The sequence below is a fragment of the Quercus lobata genome, chromosome 11 (genome assembly GCF_001633185.2).
Source record: "Quercus lobata isolate SW786 chromosome 11, ValleyOak3.0 Primary Assembly, whole genome shotgun sequence".
In the NCBI taxonomy this organism is placed as follows: domain Eukaryota; kingdom Viridiplantae; phylum Streptophyta; class Magnoliopsida; order Fagales; family Fagaceae; genus Quercus; species Quercus lobata.
The window spans coordinates 50,327,612-50,352,883 of NC_044914.1; the positions used below are offsets into that span (position 1 = coordinate 50,327,612).

Consider the following 25,272-nt stretch of genomic DNA (forward strand, 5'->3'; position numbering starts at 1 on the left):
CACATATAGCACCAGTCAAGCATTATCACTCATCTTTTACGAAGGTTGTCTGTTGTTAAGATCTTACCTAAGGAAGTAGACCAAGAAAAGAAAACTACCCTTGGAGGAACCTTCGATTGCCATATCATTTTCCATGGAAAGGAAACAAGATTGGGAGGGTAGAAAGAACTATAATAACCTCTAACCTCAAAACCTATATTCCTTGCAGGCTTCCAACAAACCTTATCTGGGCCAAACCCTCACACTGACAAAGAATAGACCAACTCCATAAACCGGTCAAAGACTTCTTCTTTCCAATCTTGTGGTGGATGACGAAATTGCACATTCTAGTGAAACCTCCCAGCAGACCAACCCATAACTTCAGCCACCAAGGAATCCTTTGACCTACTAAGACAGTACAGCTTCAGAAAGGCCTCTTGGAGAGTACAATCCCCACACCACATATGCTTCCAAAATTTCACTCTAGTACCATCCCCCACATCATAAACAAGGAGTTTAGAGAAGTTCAACTAGCCACTTCTAATGAATCTCCATAAGCTGACCCCATAAGGACTTGTCACCTTCTTTGTACACCAACCACCCCAAATGTTCCCATATTTTGCCTTTATAACCCTCCTCCATAAAGCATCAGTCTCCAAGCCATACCTCCATAACCATTTACCTAGCAAGGCAGAATTAAAGTTACCCAACCGTCTTATACCCAACCCCCCAACCTGCAAAGGCCTATAAACCTTGGCCCAATTAACTAAATGAATTTTAGGTTCACCACCAATCCCATTCCACAAAAAATCTCTCTATAATTTCTCCTTACGCTTAGCCACCTTACTCGGTAAAGGAAAAAGGGAGAGAAAGTATGTAGGTAAAGACGATAGTGAGCTTTTAATGACTGTCACCTTACCCCTTTTAGATAAATACATTCTCTTCCAACCTACTAATCTCCTTTCCATTCTCTCTATGATAGGATTCCAAATAGATAACTCCTTAAATTTTGCACCTAATGGAAGGCTCAAATATTTCAAGGGCAGAGAAGATTGCCCACACCCTAACAGATCCACCAAATCCTCCAAATTTGGTACCCCACCAACAGGTACCAACTCAGATTAATACAAAGCCCTGACACCTCCTCAAATCTAGCAAGAATCGCCCTTAAATTAACAATTTGAGAAGGTTCAGCATCACAAAAAATTAGAGTGTCATTTGCAAATAAAAGGTGAGACACCATCACTGATGGACCAACCATACTACCCACAGAAAAGCCTAAGAATTGCCCAGCGGAGGTAGCCACATCCAACATACGACTTAATGCCTACATCACAATATCAAACAACAATGGAGATAAAGGATCCCTTTGTCGAAGCCGCCTAGAACTTCCAAAGAAATCAGTTGGGCTACCATTGATCAAAATAGAAAACTTTATAGTTGAAATGCAATACCTTATCCATTTTCTCCATTTCTCTGAGAAACCACAACGTTGTAGCATATACATTAGAAAATCCCAACTCACATGATCATACGCCTTTTCCACATCCAATTTACACAGCACACCCGGAACTCTTGACTTCAATATACTATCAATACATTCAAAAGCAATCAAGACGGAATCCAAGATCTGTTTGCCTTTCACAAAAGCATTTTGTGAATTTGAAATAAGCCCATGTGCCACCCTATGAAGCCGATTAGCCAACACCTTAGAAATAATCTTATAAATCCCACCAACTAAGCTGATAGGCCGAAAATCCTTAACCTCCATAGCATCCACTTTCTTAGGAATAAGGGCAAGGAACGAAGCATTAAGACTCTTCTCAAACACTGGCTAAGTATGGAAATTGTGGAATACTGCCTAGGGGTGTCAATGTTTGACCCAACCCGCGAACACGACACGAGTTTTTTCGGGTTAGGGTTGGACCTTAATGGGTTTGGGTCATAAACGGATCGACCCGAAAGCGACACGATAAGAAACGTGCCATAAGCGGGTCAACCTGTATAACCCACAATAGACACGTTTGACCCGTCAATTTATTTGTGTCAACCCGAAATGACCCACTTAACACAACCCGTTTAACTTGTATAACAAATAATATTTATTTTATTTTAGATTTGTCAAGTACCTTTTATATCCAACATATATTTTAAATTTAAAAAGAAAAGTAAGTAATTACAAAAATTTACAAGGGATATAATTAGAAATTGAAACTTTATAGACCCTAGAGCTACTAATACTTTTTTTTTTTTTTTTTTGGCATAAAACTTGCACAAATGAAAATGGATGAGCTTGTGGAAGATGTTATGAATTTGGACATCAACAAGGAATCTATGGATGATAATCATGGTCATAGTCAGGATTAGTCTACTGTTTGCTCAAATTCTTTCAATATTGATTCTTAGCATTTGGCGAGTTTCAAGGATATTATATTTTTGTTGAACTATATTATTTTATTTTTGTTAAACTTTATTATTTTGAATTTGGGTTGAAGTGTATGCACTTATTTTGGAGTGTAAAGAATTTATATTCTAGATGAATGTTATATTTTTGTTGAACTATATTATTTTGAATATGGGTTGAAAACTTGAAGTGTATACACTGCTTTTTGGGATGTAAAAAAAATTATTTCTAGATGAATGTTATATTTAATATTATGTAGGTTGAAATAGGTTGTGTTACATTCGTTTAACCCAACACGACTCATTTATTAAGCGTGTCAAATGGATTGGGTCAGGTCAACCCACCTTATTAACAGGTTGGGTTAGGGTTGAAGAATCATGACACGATTATTAAATGGGTCGGGTTAGGGTTGAGCCATTTAGTCGAATACCCCTACCTCGACACGACACGAACCCGACACGCTAACCCGAATTGACACCCCTAATACAGCCATAATTTTAGTTTTCAAAACACCCTAACAAGACTGAAAGAATGCCATGGAAAAGCCATTCGGGCCAGGTGCCTTATCACCATTACAATCATGGATCACCTCAAACACCTCTTCTTCCTCAAAAGGCCTATCTAGCCAACTTGCATCTTTCACTGAGATGCTAGAAAAATCTACATCATTTAAGACAGGTTTGTGAGCCACCTCCTCAACATAAAGCTGCCTATAAAACTGAGAGATACAGTCTGCTATAGCAGCCGGGTCTGAAGACAACACCCCATTCACTATAAGCCTATCAATAGAATTAACCCTCCTATAAGAGTTAGTGATACGGTGGAAAAATTTAGTATTCCTGTCTCCTTCCCTAACATAGAGAACTCTAGATTTTTGCCTCCAACATATTTCTTCCAACAAAGTAGCTTTTTCTAACTCCTTACGAATTCTACCCATTTCCACCCTTTCCTCTGCTGATAATCCCCGACTCTCCTCCATATTCTCTAGAACACTAAAGTCCTTCCACAATTTTTTAATCCAAACTTCAACATGACCAAACACCTCCACATTCCATCTTTTCAAATAATTTTTAAGGAGCTTTAATTTATTGGCCAGAATAAAACTCAGTGCACCGTGAACTTGGTAGGAACCCCACCAAGACTGAACCCTATCCACAAAACCTTCATCCTTAAGCCACATATTCTCAAATCTAAACAGCATACTCCCTCTCTGAAAAGAGCCACCCTCAAAGACAATTGGGAAATGATCCGAACACAACCTAGATATCGGTCTTTGTGAAACTGTTGGAAACTTATCCTCCTAATTTACAGAGAACAAGAATCTATCTAGCTTAGCCTTCGAAGCAACTTCTATATCATTTGACCAAGTAAAAGTACCCCCTTGCAATGGCAGATCAATTAGACCCAGTTCTGAAATAAAATTGGAAAACTCCCGTATAGCAGTAGTGAAAGAATTAGATTCCAATCGTTCGGAAGGGAATCTAACCACATTAAAGTCACCACCCACACACCATGGGACACTCCACCAGCTATTCAAGCCACAAAGTTCCTCCCATAAAAACCTCCTGTCTCGGAGTAGATTAGGACCATAAACACCAGTAAATGCCTAAACAAACTGATTTGACACACTTGTAAACTTACAAGAAACCGAAAATCTCCTTACTGCTTCCTCTATTTTATTCACTACCCGAGTGTCCCACATCACTAACACCCCACCAGAAGCTCCACAAGAACCTAAGTAAGACCAATCAACATGTTGGCCATCCCACAAGCTACGAATCACCGCTCTATTAATCAGCCCCATTTTGGTTTCTTGAAGACAAACCACATCTGACCCCCATTTCCTAATCAAATCTCTCACCCTAAGCCTTTTATCCTGCTCATTCAACCCTCTAACGTTCCAAGAAATAATCTTCACATTCATTGATAAGGCACAACAGCTTGCTCAGAACTTGCACTCCTTACTTTATTTGGATCATACTCAACATTCAAAGATGACAACAAATTCTTCAACTCCCGCTGACCTTTCTGACCTGACTTGACCAACTTCGTCCAATCACCTACCACAAGTTTTTGTTTCTCTTTCTTTCTGGCCTCTATGGCTAGTAACAATCCTGTAATCTGCTCCTCAAAACCTTCCAGTGAAGTGCCCACAGATTTCTTGAAAGCCTTGATCCTAATGGTTACCCATTGTGATAATTGACAATTATCCACACTGTCCTTACACCCAATCTCCTTCACATGATTAGATACCAACTCCAATGGACCTTCCGTGGCCAACGGTACCACAACTAATGGCTCATCACCCCTCTCACAAGACCTCAACCTTTCATCAAATTCCCACATCTCACTCTTTGACCTAGGAACCACCAACAAAGACTCTACTAGCCCCTCACCCTCATCCGCCCAACTAACTCACTACCCTTCATCAGTAATAGAAACATTACTTGGTACACATTCTCCCTCCAAACTTGAGCTGATTGACATACAGTCTGGAGAACGATACAATGACAATGGGAGCACTAATTGTTTGCCATCACGCAATTGTAATATCCAGTCTTTGGAATTACCCCAGGACTTATCCAAGTGTCCAACCAACTCCTTAATAGTGGGGTCGAGTAAGTGAACTCCCTTACACTTAGAATCATAGTTTGTAGTGACTGAACCTTCCGAACCCATAAAATCCTCTTCCCCATCTTTCGTTGCCATTTGAGAAGTCAGTGACACCAGCGCCGACACCATCGGATCACTATAGGTTGGTACCGATTCACTAGCTGCCTGGACTGCCCCCACTGGCTTGCTTGACATGGTGAAGGGTTGGGTCTGATTACTTGGACCACCACAACCATTGGAACCCATCACTTTTGGTGCAATAGTAGTGAACACGATGGCCGAGGATACCATCGGCATCAACATCGACCCATTCGAGTTACCGATCGCTGATATCAAGTCGTGGGATGTGTGGGTCACCTCCTCTGGTCTTGTCGGCACGGTGGGTGTCACCTCTGGGCTTATCGACACCGTGGGTGTCACCTCTGGTCCTATTGGCATGGTGGGTGTTAGAGCTAATCGTGTCGGGCTGTGCTGACCGCCCTTACTTGCGTTAATTTCACTCTTACCTGAGCTCGGATTAGCTAGACAGTTCTGATAAGAAGTCTCCAAGACCTTTAGGTTACTAATAGAACACTCTCTAGTCTTAAAATTACATGGGCTTGACAAACCCAGGCCCAAAGTGGGCTCTACACTTCCCTGAAGACCCACTGCTTTACTCAATTCCCTACGGGCTTTCCGATTGCATGGGTCTAGCCCCACTATTTGTTTCTGAACATCCTTATTCTCCCTTGCTACCCAATTGCCAACCTGTTTACCATCCTTAACTCTATCCCAGGAGACCCGCCTCTTTCCAAATTCATTCACATCCACAGTCAACCCTCTTCCTAACCAACGTGACTTTCTATTATCACGTAACTTTCCAAATTCAACAATTTTTGAATTCAAATTAAACTTCAAAGGAATACTGAATTTATTTTCTTTCGGGATTTTCTCCTCTATGATATTCTTACCATGAATACCACCCTTTCCACCCTCACCACCTCCCACAGTTGCCTGGGGAAAACTTCCCGCCTGAGTTTCAGAGACTACTATCTGTGTGCGAGAATTGTCCCTCGGAGGCTCCAAATTATTATTCTTCACGACACCATCCTTTACCTTTTCTTTGATAAAAAGCTGCTGAATAGGCTTCAACCTTGCCTGCATTGGAGCTTTGACAGCTTCCACATAGGACTTGGCGTCACGGTATTTTGGCACCTGCTTATACTTGTATGGTACAAAATTCAATCCACCTAACGCATATTGGGAAGGTTCCAATATTCTTCTTAATTCAATCCCAAAAGTTCTCCATCCTTGTTGTGACTTACCAGCAGGAATAATGATGGTTCTCCGTAATCCACCTTACCTTAAGCTCTGTCACAGATAAGTACTGTCCAAACGAATTGGACCCCCGTTGCAAAGTATAAGCTGTATCACCATCCCTGAACGTGAAAAATTGCTTCGGATTAACCCCAACCACGGTGTGTTCTAGACTCCGCATTACCCACCGTGCTGGACTCTTACCCAAAAAAACCGATTGCATATAGTATTTTCCCCGTTCAAAAATCTTGAGGGAGTAAAAGTTCCCTCCTTCCTCCACCACCAACTGGAACAACTTAGATTCAATAAAAAAAACTTCTAAATCCACCCATATTGAACAAAGGAAACAAACTAAAACAGGATTTCTAACTAATTTGAGGTAGCCGGGCCTCCAAAGAACCTACTACACAATGTCAGAATTGTCAAGGCAATAGCCGAAAACACCTAATAGCGTTGGAAATCCACCAAACAATGCCAAACAAACCACCAAGCCAACATCCAGACACTCCAGTCAAACAGTGAAAAACATCAACTTTGATAACGGTATATTGGTCTATCAACATGCAACTTTATGTAGCATACATGTTTTAGATTTGGTGTTTAGGCATATATATACATGTGTTTAGATTTGGAGGGGATTGCATCTCTCATCTAGACCAGTGCGTATAATTGAGAGGTGCGATGTATTGTGCATGTGGTTCAGCTCACCATGACGCTGAGGCGGAAGCTGAATGCAGCTATGCTTATTGCATTCCTCAATTTCACTCTCATCCTTGGATCTGAGTTGCATGGTCTGTTGTTTGCATATGTTCCCAAGGTAAATTTGGGGGCATTTCGAGTTTGGGTCCTTTTGTAATTTATGTTCTCTCTATTCATTCTTGGAATGGTATATTTTTTAATAAGTGAACAAAGGAATTAGCAGTTTGCACAATTGATGATGCATCTGGCGTATTCTGATGTTAAATAATAGAAATTAAAAACAGGGCTAAATGAATCGGGCCATTGATAAACAGCTCGGGTTAGACTCGATAAAAAGCTCGTTCGTGTTTGTTTATTTATAAACAAGCTAAGCTTGAGCCTTTTTAGGCTTGTTTGATAAACAAGCCGAGCCCAAGCAAAAACATTCTCAAGTCTAGCATTCCTTGCAAGCCAGAACCAGAACCATTCTAGTTTCTAGTTACGCATTGCACTTATTTAACAGCAAAAAACCTATCTCCATGATGTTTCATCCAATCAGAATTTCCTCAAATGTTTCCCTTTGATGCTGACTCATTAGATGAAGCAACTATGATACCAATGATGATGAACCTAACTGATTGGAATCAATATGGCAGCGCATCTAGTTGGATCATGCATTTTTTTGCTAGTCCATGAAGCCCAATTTTTACCAACCCATTAACACCCATAGTTCCTCTATGTGCTACTATGCTCCAATCAAGAAACTAATGCTAGTGTGTGCGCCATATCCAATGATGCCAAATGTTTCAGCCTTTCAACATGGTTTTCAAGTGAATGAATATGGTAATATGAATGAGGTTCATATGAAATAGGTTATTGGAAATTAAATTCCAAGGTTGGTAGGATTTGATTTGCAATCTAATTTCTACTTAATGATTTATAATTATGTGGGAGTATTCTAACATATGTTTTATGTTTTCTAGAAGTTTAAGTTACTTTCAGATTGGATTTAATAAACATCATTTACTTAATAATTTTTTTTTAAAGTTTAGAAATATAATGACATTTAGTATTACAGTGTCATAGACCATGGCATTTAATATTGTTGAGCAACCTAAATGACAGGAATAGTTAGTTGAGAATTATTTTCATTGTAATCAGAATTTATATATTGAATGTTTTTCATGCTTTTGAACACTTTTTAAATGTTGGTTACAGGAGGATGAACATGACATAGATGTTGACACTGCTGCATCTGGGACTCAAACTGTTGCAAAACACTGCTTGTGAGAGTTAGGGATTCAATGCTATTTTCTTGTGCTAATATTTCTCATTGATCTGAAGAGATACAATGAGGTAAAATGGTTAGATTGCTTCTGATGTCATTGTGGTTTTTAACATTGCTTTTGATGTCTCTCAGGCTAAAGCTTGTACGCCTCGGTTACCATTGTTCGCTGATGTTCTAGCATCCAGGCTCTACTTCTATTATTCTCTTAGCTATGAACTCCCTGGGGGTCTTGATGAAATTAGAGGGTTAGTTTTCTTTTGTCATGACTATCTGATTATTAGGGATTAATTCTCTCTTTATCAGTGAGGCAAATGTGTATTGAATTGAATGATATTGTCTCTCACTCATACTGATTGATTGTATGATTAACTTGGACATTCATGCATTAACAGTAACCTCCTTTACCTGCACTGTATTGTGACCCTACGCCATAACGATTTGGGTCAGGTAAATTTTATTTATTTATTTATTTTGATATGTGAGTTGGATCAGATAAATTTGTAATTGATAGATCATGTGTCTATATTACCAGGTCTTATACGTGGATATTGGTATGATGCAGGAAGCACTTCTTTGCCTGATAGTTACAACTTATATGATCAGGCAAAGAAGCATCTGTCAAAGGCACCTCGATTTGGAGCCCATTCAAACCAGCCGGTAACTCTTAATCTATGAAGCACGGGTGCGTTTTAGGACTTGGGTGCGGGTGTGGGTATGGGTGCGGGACTCGGCAATTTTTGAAAAAGTAAGGTGCGGGTGTGGCGGGACTCGGCGATTAAAAAATTATTAAAAATATTTTTATTTATATTTTCTATATATTTTTACTATTAAATATTCTTAAAAAACAAATTACTATGTCTTGATTCATGAAAGAAAGAAAGAAGAAGGCAAGAAACACATTACTATGCCTCTGAGGTCAGAATTTCGGCTGTTCCGACAAGATTCAAGGCCAATTTTGGCCTGTTTTGGCTGTTTCGGCCATATTGACCGCTGGCCGATACAACCCGATATGGCCGATACGGCCCGATTCTAGCCGAATCAGCCCGATTCAGCGTGAATCGAAGCTGATTCGTCGCTAATCGAGCCACGTCGGCGCGAATCGAACCAAGTTGGCGCAAATTCGAGAAAAAGAAAGAAAAAAGCTCAGACACAGCATCGATGCGCGGGCAACCACGTCGGACGCTGTGTCCCGCGTCGGACTCAAGTGCGGCACCCTCCTAGCCGCATCTGTGCTTTCTAGCTCTTAATTTTTTTTATTACAAAGTTGCCTAGAGCCTTGTAGCTCAATTGACACCTATCCATGCAAAAAGTGCTTGGGAGTTTAGGTGGAAAGGGGTTTAAGCTGTTGGGGTTAGTAGCATATTATAACTATCTCAAAAAAAAAAAAAATGTTGTTACTAAAAAACTATATGCCCATTACATTTTTGGGTCACTGACATGTAGGATATGGTTCAGATTTCTGTGGGAAGCCAAGTTACATGTCTGCAACTATAAAATTAAGTTTTTAGGGTTCAGTACAGTGATAGTTATAATTATTGCAAAAGGTTGAACAATTAAGCCAAAGATAATAACATGACATGACATAGCTTATCGAATGCACTTTTAATGGCATTCTTGTCAACCTTTTGTTCCCTTCGTCATGCTTGCTCCCTGGCAACCCCATCGCTTGTCTTTACTAAATATATAGTTACCTATGTTTGCTTCAAATTATATATGATTTTTAAACTTTTATGGTCCGTTTAGATTGAGGTGGAGGAAGGGGGAGTTGGCCCAACCAACTCCTCTAGATACTGGAATAAAAGATCCCAATGTTGCATCTGTGGATTGAGCCTATTTTCAACCAACTCTACTCTACTCCCCTCCACTCCCCCTTCCTCTCCCCTCAATCCAAACGGGCCCTTAGGGAAATGGAAAATTTTAGAGAAATTTTGGTTCATGTCAAACAAAACATAGATGGACAGGATCCAATTGCTGTGGAAAAATTACAAATAATAGTGAAGGAACAATTTTTCTTTCTTTTTTTGGATGAGGGGATGGAAGGGTTTCTTAGTTTCGAATCTCACTGATGGGGCAGTGATTATGGCATCTATTTTAAATTGTTTCACTTATAAGTTGCACATTCTGAAACAACTGTTCACTCTTGCAGTTCTTCTGCTACCTTTTCTACCTAGGAAAGATTAGGACAATATAGTCGGAGTATTCAGATGCAAAGAATCCCTCCTGCAGCTGCTCAGAAAGCCCCTATTGCTGCACTTGGTTTTCGAGTTCAATGTAACAAATGGGTAGTCATTGTTTGCTTACTGCTAGGAGAAATTCCTGAAAGGACCATTTTTATGCAAAAAGTCATGCTTCAGGTTTTGAGACCATACTTTGAAAGTCATGCAGAATGTAGATACAATGACATCCAAGTTCTAATAATATATACCTAAATCCAAAAATGCAGACTGCTGCTTTAAAGTTGTGGCCGAGTTAAGTTTTGATCTGAATTAAAATATAAAATCAGATAAGAAATTATTTTTTAAATAAAACGGCTAAATTTTCGCAAGTGAAGATTATAATTTTTAAACATGTAAAATTTCATGATTGATTTCTAAAATGATGTGAAATTATATTGATTCTACTCTACCCTAGTATCTATTGAATCTGATTATAACTTAATCTTAAAAATTATAGTCCCTCCCGCATATCCATCTTTTCTTTGGGAGATGTCCACATTCTAAAATAAGTACCCGTTTGGGTATTGATGAAAAGGCAGCGTCTTGCGTTTGTGTTTTTTTTTTTTTTTTTTTTTTAGATGAGCATTCTATGGCTGTGGTGTGTTTCCAGTGGGTTCGGTGCACTGTTCACGGGACCCACAAACCTTTTTTTTTCAACAAAACTTTCATTAAAAATGGATTCCACGACATTATTCACACATTTAAAAATTATTTTGCTATAGTGTTTTCAGTTTTCAGCAAAATAAGCGGTAGCCAAACACACCCTAAGTCTATAAAATGATACTTTTAAAATTTACCTAAAAAAGTTGTGCCTTTTTGAAAATTTTAAGAAGTGTTCGATAAACAAACCAACTAATTTCAATTGTTTGGTAAGCAAGGGGTTTGGAAGTTTAATCCTGTTTCCAAAGATTGGAAATCTCTTTTCTTGGGAGATAGACATGAGATGCTCCCAGAATATCACCCTCCGAGCATGTGAAATGGCAGGGTTGTTGTATTCCCACCTCAAGAAGTTATTGAGGTTGTGCAATGGTCTACATATTTGGTAGGGCAATTTTTTGACAAACAGTAACCATTTTTCCTGGTAAAGTGGTCTGTTTAGACTTTGTGGAAGCTGTTTGGTAAGAGGTGGAGGTGTTTGCTTTTGAGAAGGGCCTTATCTTGTGTTTTGGTTCAAGATTGGGATGCTGTCCTTAATGCTAGATTATGGTATGTGGCCAATAGACCCCTCTTTCTTTGAAGATGGCAGCTTGGTTTGCAACTTAGTAATCTAAAGTTGGGCAAAATTCCTATCTGGGTGAAATTTTTGCAACTGCCTATAGAGTTATGGACCCCGAAGTGCTTGAGTTATTTAGCAAGTAGAGTGGGAAGGCCATTATATGCTGATGCAGTCCCTTAACAACACCAGATGCTTGGATATGCTAGAGTTTGTGTGCAAATTGGATTTGATGATGAACTTCCTGATTCTTTGGTTGTTGAATTGCCTGATGGAAAGATCTTGGAAATTGGAATTGAGTATCCATGTAAGCCTGAAAATGTTTGCATTGCAAAGCGTTTTGTCACTTATCCAAATTCTGTCCTTCTAAACCTTCCAAGAGTTGGGTTCCCAAGAATAAGGGTCAAGTTCACAGGACCTCCCTCCTCTCTGAAGATATCTGTGGCTGGGGGTGGAGGAATTTCTGTGTCACCTAATAGATTTGGCCCTCTTCAGGTTGGGAATGGTAATGATGGGGGGGCTACAGGAGCAAGTCTCTGTCCTCAGGAAAGATGACTTGAGTGCACTTCAAGATAAAGCTAACATTTCTGAGTCCGCGGGTGGTACTGTGAATGATGTTGTCCCTGTTCCTCTAGATACTGGAATGAAAGACCCCAGTGTTGCATATGTGGTGTCCCCCAATCCTAGGCAAGGAAATAGGAGAGTCACTAGAGCTCAAGTGGTTGCTGGGATGAAAGCTGAAGGGTGTGAGGAAGGGGCACCAGTCCAGTTCACTCTATTGGAATTTTTGGATGCTGGCATAAAGAAGGGAGCTAAACTAAAGTCAATAAAACCTGTGAAAGCCATGGGAAAGGGTAAGATTGTGCTTAACCCTGTTAATACTCCAATGGTGAGTGATGTGAACAGTTTACTTGAAAATTGTTAGACGATAGTGTTGTGATTGAATGTGTGGGGTCTAAATGATCCTTCTAAACAAAGAGAGGTAAAGAAATTAATTAGGGATCAAAGAGCTGATTTGTTTTATTTAGTTGAGACAAAGTTTAGAGATAGGAATGGCCTACAGATAAAAGAGGCCTTATTTCCAAATTGGGGTTTCCTCAATAATTATGATAATCATGAATTAGGAAGAATTTGGGTTTGTTGGAACACTAATATTTTCCATGTCTTAATGGTGTTAAAGGCTGATCAAGTTATCCATTGGGAGGTGGTGTTTCTTTCTAATTCAGCAAAATGGGAAGTGCCTTTTGTTTATGGTGCATACTGTGGTTTTAAAAGGCAGGAGCTGTGGCAAGCCATTTCTGGATTACAATGGAGGACTAGAGATAGACCTTGGGTGGTTTTGGGGGATTTCAACGTAGTTAAAGACTGGAGTGAGAGGTTTGGGGGATTGGGAAACCCTAGTTTTGAAGCTGAATTTGCTAATTGGATGGGTGTTCAAGGACTATTTGATCATCCTTATATTGGTGTTCTGTTCTCTTGGAATAATAAGAGAGATGCTACTGCATTTTTGGCTAGGAAGTTGGACAAAGCCCTCAGTAATTCTATTTAGTTATCTGTTTTTCCTTAGACTCTGGTTGAGTTTTACCTCCTGGGATTTCAGGCCATGCTGCCATCTTTTTATCCCTTTTGCCTGTGCAGAATGCTAGTCCTGATTCTTTTAATTTCTTTAATTTCTTAACTGCTAATGATCATTTCCTTGAAATTCTAAGTCAAGTGAGGTCTTAGGTTGTTCATGGAACTCCTATGTTTCTCCTCTACAAGAAATTAAAGCTCCTGAAATTTGAGTTAAAGGTCTTTAACCAGACCAGGTTTGGAGGAATTTCTGTGAGACTTGAAGTTGCTAAGGCTCAACATGACTCAGTCCAGTTAAGTCTCCTGAATAATCCTGGTTGTTCTGAACTCTGTAAGTTGGACAAAGTGCAGAGGAAGCTCTTGATTTGTACAAATCTGTTAGTAGTGCAGAGGAAGCTTTTCTCAGGCAGAAATCACGGGTCTATTGGCTGAGGTTGGGTGACCAAAATAGTGGCTATTTGCATAGAATGGTGAAAGTGAAGGCAGCTAAAAAATAAACTAAAATGTCTTTATGATGCTTCTGGGGCAAGGGTGGATATTTGGCAGATTAAAGAGTTAGCAGTGAATTTCTATCAGCAGCTAATAGGGACTTCTTTGGTTCTATTTCTGACCTTGCTCAGATTATGCAGTAGACCCATCCTGAGCAGCTGAGAATGGAGTTGCAACAGGAAGTTACAGATAGGGAGATTCAAGACACTTTGTTTTTCATGGACGGTGACAAAGCCCATGGTCCTGATGGATATACCGTCCACTTTTTCAAGAAAGCTTGGCATATGGTGAAGGGTGATGTCTTGGTTGATATTCATTCTTTCTTCTCCTCATCTAAGCTCCTAGGTGAAGTGAATGCTACCATTATCACTCTTGTACCTAAGGTAGCTAAACTATTCCACCATGTCTTTGTTTAGACTTATTTCTTGCTGCAACATTATTTACAAATGCATTACTATGCTGCTGGCCAATCGTCTTAAAGCTTGCCTTGATATTCTCATAAGCCCTACTCAAACAGCTTTCATTCCTGGTAGAAGTATAAAGTAAAACACACAGGCATAATACTAGTACATCTTTTAAAAGTCTTCATGATTTTCTTTGATTTGATTTGATAAATCTTTTATAATATGGATTGAACTAATAAGATTTGTTTACATACAGGATTAAGTTTTCTGCTTTTGTAGATTGTCTGCGAGTAATGATATGAATCAGGTTCTATATATTGCTGCAGTGACAGGTGAAAATCAGACTAGAAGCCATCCTTCCAGTTTTTGAAAGAGTGCTTACCTTTTATACCGTACCATTTCATGAGCTGATCATTGTGATTATTATTCTACATAGGTAAAGGTAGAAACATTGTAACATGGGATACAAAAACCTGGAAGAGGATAGGATCAAAGACTGTAGTACGTGACACAATTTTGGCCTTAATTGTTTCACGAGATGGAAAGCTACTTGCCTGGTAAAAAAACTTGTTTGGCTAGTTCAAGTTCTCGTGGAGATGAATTTTCACCTTCCTCGTGATTTTATTTTTCAAGTTCTGTATCCTTGATAGATGTGATTGTTCTTTTTATCACCAACAATCCTCCCATCTAGAGTTATCTACAGTAGATGTATCTCACTATGGTCAACACTGAGAGAATACAACTTACTTTTTTTAAAAGACATCCTGCAATAGTCTCTGAGACCGTTGGCTTAAGGAAAATGGTTTATATGTCATGCCCTCAATCTGTTTGCCGTCTTGAAATGACTACAACTTGCATTTTTGGTCCAATCCTTTGTGGGAAGGACCTCCTCTATTTCTGAAAAAATGAACTTCTGTTTTTTTTGGTCTGTAACGATACTTACGGTGTGGTGTATGTTTTAACTCTTACAATGCATCTTCTCGAGCACTTAACATTTCCTCCTTTGATTGGTTGACATTCAGTGGGACAACTCAAGGTGATGTTTTTATTTTAAATTCAGCCAGTAAGCAGTTTCGGACGGTTGTTAGGAAAGCACACCTTGGCTTTGTAACTGCACTTTCATTCTCGCATGACTCAAGGTTGTAACATACATATCTGCATTTTACTTCTTGATCACAATATTGCTGCAGCTCTTTCCTTCAATTAATTTGACGGAGAAGCATGTAAACTCTGAATACAGGGCTTTGGCATCTGTATCCCTGGACTCAAGTGCAAGGATGACACTAATTGAGGAAAAGAAGGAAGCTGGTACACGCCTCACTTGATTATTTGATCCGATTATTTAATAATTTATCCATTTCCCGCTGTTGAATTGGGGGTTTGTTTATCTTGTGTTGATTTCGGATTCTCTCTCAATTTTTTTTTTCTTTTCACAGGAGCATGTAGCTAGTGGGCCATCTTGTTCGTCATTTTACTTGCCATTGTTGTGTATTTACTATTTTATGAAGAATCAAGTTAAGGTGGCAAAATCCGACCTAACACAACATGAAGTTAGCAGGTTATGGGTTGAGATTTAATGGGTTTGTGTCATATTTAGGTTGACATGAATGACTCCTTCTATAAACTTTTCATGTTCGTGTCCAACTCACGGAACTTGTTTGATTTGTCTAACTAAATGTCATTAACCAATATACCATTCAAAATCCTAGGTATATAAACTTATTTTCTTTCTTAGTTGCATTCTCCGAAGTCCCATGGCCGCCTCTCACTTGACCTCAATTTCACCTTATTTTCTTTGCCACCTAGCCACCGTGACCCTTCTGTCATAGGGGTTGCATTCACTTCTCTCTGTCACTTGAAACCCTAGTTTTTATCTTCTTTTACTTTCTTCTTTGAATTCTTTGCCATTGTCGTATCATTGTCATCGTCCTTTACTCTTACCTTTATCTATGCTTCTTAAATTGATTATTGTGATATGACATTAGCTATTGTAGTTTATTTTGTTTCACATATTGTGATTGATTATTTATGATATTAAGATATGCTTCAGTTTTAAATGATTTTTTGTGATGCAGTTATTCTGTTAGTTTTGAATTTTATATCAAAAAAACTATTTGTTTGGTTTTTCATAATTTAGATCAATTAAATTAATACTATTTTCTTTCTTCTTGTTTTGATAGAATTTGACAAACAGATTGTCATGAATGTCCCATTTAATAAAAAGATTGTGTTAGGGTTGAAGAATTTTGACCTATTTAACAAATGTGTTGGGTGAGTGTCGACCCATATAGTTGAATATTCATGAGATGACACGACACAACTTTAGCTTGCCAATAAGAATTGCCACCCGTAATCAAGGAATCCTTAGCTAGAGATGACAATTTTGAAGATCTTTTAGAGCTTGTAGGATAAGTTTATTTAGAGTTCTTAAAATTCTTTTTGAAATGGGTGGATTAGATTTGTCACGTCATCAATAATTTAAAGATGCCAAAACAAATCACTTATTCTACCATGGAAGAATAGGCTCTAAAACCTTAATAATAGAGTTATCTTTACAACCTTAAGAATCCTACTCCATTTGAATCGGCAATTTATACCAGAGAACAGTCTACAAACTTTATAATATGCATAGGACGGCTTTGGAATACACAGTATTTTTAATGGAAGTATTGTTTTGGCCCCTCTTCAAGCTCAATTGTAGTTTCCCCAATAGCATGAACTTTATTTTTAACATTTTTTTTTTAATTCATGTTTGTTATATACACTGTTCGTTACATACTGAATAAAATTATACAGCATTGGCTCTCTCATGGAGAGATTTTTATTTTTTATTTTTTACCATATGGTATCACTGCCACTGTTAATCAACATCTTTTTTCTTTGGAAAAATCCCATAAACTTTCTTTGGCCTATATTTGTACAATAATATGCATTTCAAAGTGGTGCTCGATTATGTAACATGATGCATTTGAAGATTACCGTTGATGCTGCTTTCAAGTTCAGATACCAAACAGGCAATTCCTCTAATGTTCTTCCTCACAAACGTTTCTATAATTCTATTCAAACCTCTGATGATGGGGTGTTGCTCTAGGATAACTCCTCGATTGGATGTTTTTGAAGAAAACAGGTTACATCTTTATTTAAAAACCAATCCTAGTTCTAAATAAAGTCATAAACTAATCAAACAACGATTAAAGTGGTTTTTTTTTTTTTTTTGGGGGGGGGGGGGGGAGAGGGGGCTCAAATTTGCAACTTTATATATACAAGCAAAGACTTAACCCTAGAATTTTGGGGTTTACTATTGATCTCGACTGGTTAGTTATGGTTGGTCATATATATTTTTTTCTCAATTCTATATCTAAAACCAAACTCAATGTTGTTCCCTTAATCTACTAATGTGATTTTTGGTCTTTCTCTATTTTTTCCCACTCTCTCAATTTGATCAACTCACTCGTTCTTAGTGGGAACTTGGATAAACTCACTCTTTCTTACTAGGAGCTTTTTGATATTTTCCTTTTTGAAAAAGTGGTGCTGTTTGGAATTGGTTTTTTTTTTTTTTTTTTTTTTTTTTAATTTTTAATTTTTAATTATGGTCCGGTTCATGTATACTCTTAGGACATATATTAATCATTCATTTTGAGAATATTTTTATGAAAAATTGAAAAAACTGTCAAAATAATTAATTACTTTTTTGTTTTTTCATAACAAGTTTTCTAAAATGATATACTAATATATACTCTAAGGGCACACATTAGGAAAATATTCTTATTATTTTTTTTTAAAAAAAGTGTATAGTAAAAAGTAAAAACTGTTCAAAAGTGCATTTTGAAAAAGTTGAGAGTTTGATTAGTATTTACTATTAATCAAAATTATAGTTTGACATGTAAATTATCAAATAATCACAATATATATATATATATATATATAGATATTTGATACTTATGGATTACCTTAATAATAATAATAATAATTTTTTAAATCAATCATAATTATATTATAATCTTCATTAAAATTATAATTATAATCAAATTTTAAATTAATAATAATATTATTATATTATACTAAATTTTTATTAAAATTAAAAAATAACTGTTATTTATTAGTATTATAAAAAAGACAAGACAAAAAGTCACAATAATTTTACAAAATTTCCAAACTAGTGCGTCAATTCAAACATGACCCACCACAATCTTTAATTTAATTTTTTTTCCTAATAACTTTTTTTTTTTGCTTACTATTTTTGTTTTTACCATAATTTATTGATTTTCATTTTTGTCCATATCCTTGCTTTTTTTTTTTTCCCCTCTCTCTCTCTCTCTACCATTTGTTAAGCATCTCCATCTAGTTTTCATATCTCATCTTATTTTACTATCCCAAAAAACTACTTTATCAATTATATCATACTATTTTACAATACCTCCAGCATCCCAAACTTTTATTTTCCTATTTTACTCATTAAAATAATATATCTACATAATAAAATAATATTTCTACACAATAAAATTATATATTCTCCAGTCACCGTGATTTATTTTTTCTTTCTCATTCTTTTTGTTCAACAACCACAAATTTTATAGATAACACCATCACCACATGCCCACCGCTGTTGCACTACACACACCTGACACCACCACCACCTCTAGCAACCCATAATCTACCCAAAAAAAAAAATCCCAGACCATCAAACACCAAACACCAATCACCCAAACACCACAGCCCAAGAACATTATTTACTCTTTCTTTCTGTTCAAGAACCACAATCACCACCACCGCTGCACACCACCACCCCCACTAGCAACCCATAATCTATCGTCAACACCAAAAAAAAAAAAAAACTAGAGAAAAGACCAGAACCAAGCCGCTGCACCTATTGCCCTCCGACCATCAACACCACCACCACCACCCTCTCCGCCCATCAACACCACAAAAAAAAAAAAAAAAAAAAAAAAAAAACAGCAACCCATGATAAAAAACCAGACCCACCACCGCTGAAGCTCGAAGGAAGTGGATTCGCTGCTGGGAAGCTTGAAGGAAGTTGATTTTGTTGACCCACGTGGAAAAGGAAAAATGAAAGAGAGAGAGAGTTGCGGAAGAAGGAAAAAAGCGGAGACCCACCCACCACCGATCTAGAAACCCACAGCCGATCTAGAGACCCACCATCAATCTAGAAACCCAACGCCGATCTAGAGAGTTGCCGGAGAGAGTGAAGATATTGAGAAGAATCAGAGAGCAAGAAGAAGAGAGAGAAGGAAGAGAGAGAAAAGAAAGAGAAAAAATGAGAGAGGAGAGATAAATATTTGGGTTAAAATGAGAGAGGAGAGAGAAATGAGAGTATTAATTTTTTTTTTTTTAATGCAATTCAGCTACAATACCATCTTACATTAAAGATGGTATTGCAGCTATATCTCAAAATAAATTTGACCTTTTAGCATTTGGCCTTCCCATTATTAAGCAGTTTTGGGGCTTAAATGCCAAATGTTCCTAACATTTGACATATACAAGCCCCACTACTGATGCTCTGGTGCTGAAATCTGATTTTTTTTTTTTTTTTTTTTGGATTTGATTAGTTAGGATTTGATATAGAGAACAGTTATAATGATATGAGGTGCTTGCAACCAACGTAACAAGTGGCCGCAGCCCTCAGGTAGATGTTGTAGTTGGCTCAACAATCGATAAGCTGACTTTATAAACATTTCTTGTTGTGCTTGGGACGCATATGGGGTAGCTCTGTATTTTGGTGGAACCGTGGAAGGCCTTTTATAAAGATAGAAATTAATTTCTAGTATGGCATCAGGACATCACGGCCTAGGTACGAGTTGATATTGCTCTGTTTCTATTTCTTTTTCTTTTTTCATTTTCATTACACAGCACTAGTATTTATAGAGATAGAGAGTTGATGTGCACTATAGTTTCATATTGTGTCAAGCAATTTTTGGGTTCATTTTTATGATAATAGGTTCCAAAATTAATTTGCTCTAGGCCACTTTTTGGAATATTTTGGTATATTCTGTGTCACTATGAAACCTGCTGAAGGCCAAAGTCTAAATTTTTACTGTGTTTTTGACTTTTTGTTCTTGCAAAGAAATTAGTTCTTATACTATTTTTTTTTAAAATTTTTAAAAATGGGGCTAATTTTTTTTGTTCTATATGGCATTAAATTACAGAATTATGCCAATTGAAAATTATGTACTATTTTTATGTGCTTAAACTTGAAAGGATAGTTTAAATAGTTAAGTAATGTATTAGGACCTAATTCTAATTCAATTTATTGAAAACATTTAGTGGGCTTTTTTTAAAATTATGTTTAAATTTATATACAAAACTAAAATTTAGGTTTTTCATTATTTTAACAAGACACCTGATAGGCATATTCAAAGTGTTTTTTATATTAATTTTAAACTAGTATGTAACTCCATGCAAACGCATGGATGCATTTAGTCAAATTAATTTTTTTTAAAGCATGTAATACATACATTCATGCATACATATAGATACATTTAAAATTAAACACAATTTTTATCATAAAATATAGATAATTAGTCAAATTATTATTTTAAAGTAAACGTAATTATTCATATATTAAATTTCTTATCTAAATTTAATACTACTTATGATCATTTTTTTTTCTATTTTTTAATAAGATAGAACGTGTGGTGATTTTTGTTATATGATGATTTTTATTTTATTTATTTTTTGAGAAACATGTGGTGATTTTTATTGAGTAAATGTGATTTTTTTTTTAATTTTATATTTCATTAATATTAAATTCTTAATATTTTGTACTTATTAACTCACTTGACACAAAGATTAAAAAACTTAAGTAGACACATGGCACAAGTTTAAGTGGATAATTATGGTGTAATTCTAACATAAATTTAGACTTATGGTGCAAATTATAATTCAATTTTCTCTAAGCTTTACCAATTAATATATATATATATATATATATATATAGATGACTTATAAATTTGAATTTTTTTTAGTAATATGATTATGTTTTTTATGGTTTATTATATTGGACTCCTTGTTTTCTACACTAAATTAACTAATTTGGTACAAAAATTTAAAAATTTAGATTAGATAGGACACATGATGCAAAATTCACTTGGCAAAAAATTATAAAATTTAAATTAGATAAGACACATGACGCAAAATTAGACTCTAATTGAATTCTAATTTTAAATTTAATTGAATTTTCTCTTTGCTTTACCTATTATTATTATTATAATATAAATATATATATATATATATATATATAGATTTGTAAACAAAAAAAGTGTTTCTTCATTTGCAGTGTTTATTTTCATAGGTAAAATTAAGGCCAATTATCACATTCATAATAGACAGCTCATGAGAAAATTGATGATACTTCAGTGTTATTAAAAGATTTATTGAACACTCAAAATAGTTTCCAATGACTCATAAAATAAATTTGCATAATAGAGGCAAAAACAAATAGTTTTTCTTCAAATAGATGGTAAAATAATACATTTTAAATAACTTGTTAATAATCCAAAAATGATTTATTTATAAATGTGATTTATTTAAGTGCCATTTAGTCAAAATTATATCAAATACAAAAGAACCAAAAAGACATACATAGATAGACCAAAGACAATATAACGTCTACATCAAACCCCAAACAACATTTAACTTCCCCAACCCAAAAAAAAAAAAAAACTTCTAGCTGCAACCTACAAGAGGAGAATTTCTGGAATTAATATGCCTTCACGCCTTCTTTATTATTCAAATCTCAAAGTACATTATCAACTAAATTACAATGATAAGATAATTGAACATATAATAATCTAATAACTCAATAGATAGCTCTACCTAAAAATTAGGAATTTATTGGTTGAATTCTAACTCGAATCGACTACTACCAGCTCCCTTGGATAAAGGAACCACTCCATTCATTACTCATACTTTTATCCATGTTGCTAGTCATTTGCATCTTCTATTTCTGTCGCAAGATATTCACGCCATCCACGCTAAATTGATAATGTTAATCCTCATCGTCATTCTTAGCTTTGCTGAAGCCTCACACATCCATGCTGAAGCCTCATACATCAAGTTGAACTATAAAAATTACACAAAGTGCTATCAAAATCACAAAACAAACTGAAATGACAAAAGAAAAGTGAAATAATGTAAAATTATTTGTCATGATATAGGACAAGAAATTAATTTCATTAACTTATTTTAGCACCACATTAACATGAATCCAAAGCTACAACAAGTTTAGACAAACCTAAACTCTATGAAGCCTTTCAACAACCATTTTCTTTGCCATTGAAAAAATTGTGGGACATTTAATAATAATTTGAATACACTACCGCACACCCTTGGTGCGATGGTCACTCTACAAGTATAAGTGCTTGTCAAGTGTGAAGGGCAAGGGTCAGGGTTCAAGTCTCCAGGAGGGAGCTTCACACACATATACACTTAGATTAGGCTAGAGTATAATTCTATTTTGTATAAAAGAAAAAGTAATAATTTGGATACAAGAAATATACTTTGCAATGTGCTTCTTCCAATTTTATTGTAAATGAGAGAATTCTAAAAAAAATGATAAAGAAATATTATTTTAATGAGTTGTAGTGTAAAATAGATAATTTGATATGGGGTGTTTTGAAAAGTGTTTGTGTAAAATAGAAAAAATGGGTTTTTATGCTAAAATAGACAGGAAATTTTAGACGAACCAATGCCAATGCTCTTAGCTTCTTTTAAAGAGTACATACAAACCATATAATACTTGGTGTTGATAACTTATCACCATTAGTAGCAAATATGTGAAAGTATGAAGTAAACCTGATCATCTCAATCTATCTTCTCCATGGCCTGATCATGTCGAACTTTCTCCTCCATGGCCTCCAAGACATGATCAGGTACTGGAGGTTGTGGAGGAGACAGTTCGACATGATTAGGTCCTAGAGACCGTGGAGGAGACACTTTGACACGACTACGTGCTAGAGGACACAGTTCGACATAATTAGGTCCTTAAGGCCGTGGAGGAGATAGTCCACGGCCTCAAGGACCTGATCATGTCAAATTGTCTCCTCCAACATGTAGTTGTGTCGAACTGTCTCCTCCACGGTCTCTAGGACATGATCATGTCGAATCTTCTCCTCTACAACCTCTAAGACTTGATCATGTTGAACAGTGTCCTCTGCGGTCTCCAAGAACTAATCATGTCAAATTGTATCCTACACGACCTGATCGTGTCGATTTGTCTTCTCCATGAGCAGCACATTAGCTAAACTCATTACCAAGATATTCAACATAATTAAACAGGATATTCACATTAGCTAAACCCATTAGTTTGTGTGCATGTAAATAAAAGAAAACTATGAATATATGGTATTAGTTATCTATCGTGGCTGCATTAATGAATGTTGGATCTACACCCAAATCCAAAATTCCAAAGCACATATCATCGTAAAACAAAGTTGATAATAACATGCATGTAAAAAATTATGTGCTTGTGTGTGATAGGAAGAAAAAGATTAATTTTACAATGTGAAAACTAAAATACCAAATTGAACACCCAAATCAAATACCAAAATTAAATCTATATAAATCCCAAATTAATAGAACCCTAATTGAAAAAAAAAAATGAAAAAATGATAGGGAAAGGTTAGGACCTTGAGGTTGATGGAAACCCATTTGACAGGATTCTTTTCATTATGGTTTGCATCCTTCCATCCTTCAAAATCTTTAGGAAGTGCTATGAGGTCACTACATAAGAATCTGTACAAGGTTATACAAAACTCTGTCATTATAATCAACATCCTAAAGCTAATATCCAATCCAAAAATGAGTAACCAATGTTACATATTGAGTGTTGTAGAGGGCAGAGAGTAGAGCAAATATTTTCTTACGACCACGACCATAAGGCTTAGAGTTCTAACCATTATTCTAAGCAACCCAACAATATCAATGACCCCAAAAGTATTATGGTGATACATTTACTTTAGGACAAATAAATTCAAGCAATCAAAATTAAGCAAGTCCATCTTAAAATTACAATTTCAAACACAATCATACAAACCCATTATAAAATTCCACTTAAAATGTCTATCGCTTTCATTGAACTATTTGATTAACAGGCATACAAATGTCACTTAGTGCAGGTAAAGCCAATAAAAATCACCAAAGAAGGAAAACCATATTGCTGGAAACATCACAGAGATCAATAAATTAGACTAAAAAATATATGAAAACATGTATGCAAACATGTATCTATGAAAAACTCAAAAATATATAACAAATTCTCTTCGATTCATTTAATAAAGAAAAATGATAACAAACTGTTATCCAAACCTTCATAAATTGCACTAATATCCTTTTTTATAACCAACCTGTTTGCAGAAGATTTGGGGAGCACATAATAGAATGAAGATCGTGGATTTAGGACATGATTTATTTCTCATCCAGTTTGAGAAAAGAGAGGACTATGTTAAGACTGTAGAAGCAAAAAAGGTAAGCTGTCTAATTTTCCAATTGGATCAACAAAATTGGAAAATTCTTAATGGAAGAAGGTAAGCTGTCTATGAATTCAACCATAGATATAAGAGGCATATGAAAAGTAACAATGACTCCAATCAATCAATTATCCAACCTAGCACACACTATCCTTAAGTTGATCCTAGGCACCTATTTTGGAACCCATGTTATACCCTACCATTTAAGAACTTAAGTGCAATTTGCAGCATGAGCTTGGAACTTTCTATTACGTGACAATGATGAAACTACTAATTTTTAGTTCTTTCTCCCAAAATAAAACTTTTGCTCCACTGATACCTTAATTTCCCTTCTCAATTGGTTTGGAATTTGAATGAACAAAAGCCTCTAGTAGAATGTAACACTAAAAAACAAAGCTATAAATAATTGGTAATGTGCCAAAAACAGTTAATCAACCTCATACAATTCATTTATAAGTCATTTAAGTTAAAACAAATAAGTAATTGTACTAAAGATTACATATATGTGTGTATACATATATATATATATATATATATATACACACACACACACACACATAATTTTTGCACATATATTGTCTTTCACATTTTCACACATATTTTATAAGATCCTGGTAAGGCACCTTAACTAATGAT

General features: G+C 35.9%; 1 protein-coding gene, 1 long non-coding RNA gene and 1 pseudogene across 2 annotated transcripts; all 3 read left to right on the forward strand.

Annotated features, from left to right (window-relative positions):
* The window catches only part of LOC115968392, a 142,078-nt pseudogene that overhangs the window by 17,394 nt on the left and 99,412 nt on the right, over positions 1-25,272 (forward strand).
* LOC115968396 lies at positions 8,101-8,933 on the forward strand. The gene is made up of 3 exons (XR_004086740.1): positions 8,101-8,256; positions 8,391-8,503; positions 8,821-8,933. It is a non-coding gene; the product is annotated as an uncharacterized LOC115968396 (long non-coding RNA).
* LOC115968395 (SEC12-like protein 2) lies at positions 11,334-16,099 on the forward strand. Its single transcript, XM_031087782.1, has 6 exons — positions 11,334-14,131; positions 14,409-14,484; positions 14,589-14,709; positions 15,175-15,291; positions 15,393-15,460; positions 15,589-16,099. The coding sequence occupies exons 2-6, from the start codon at positions 14,451-14,453 to the stop codon at positions 15,600-15,602; spliced, it is 354 nt and encodes a 117-aa protein (XP_030943642.1). The 5' UTR covers positions 11,334-14,131; positions 14,409-14,450; the 3' UTR covers positions 15,603-16,099.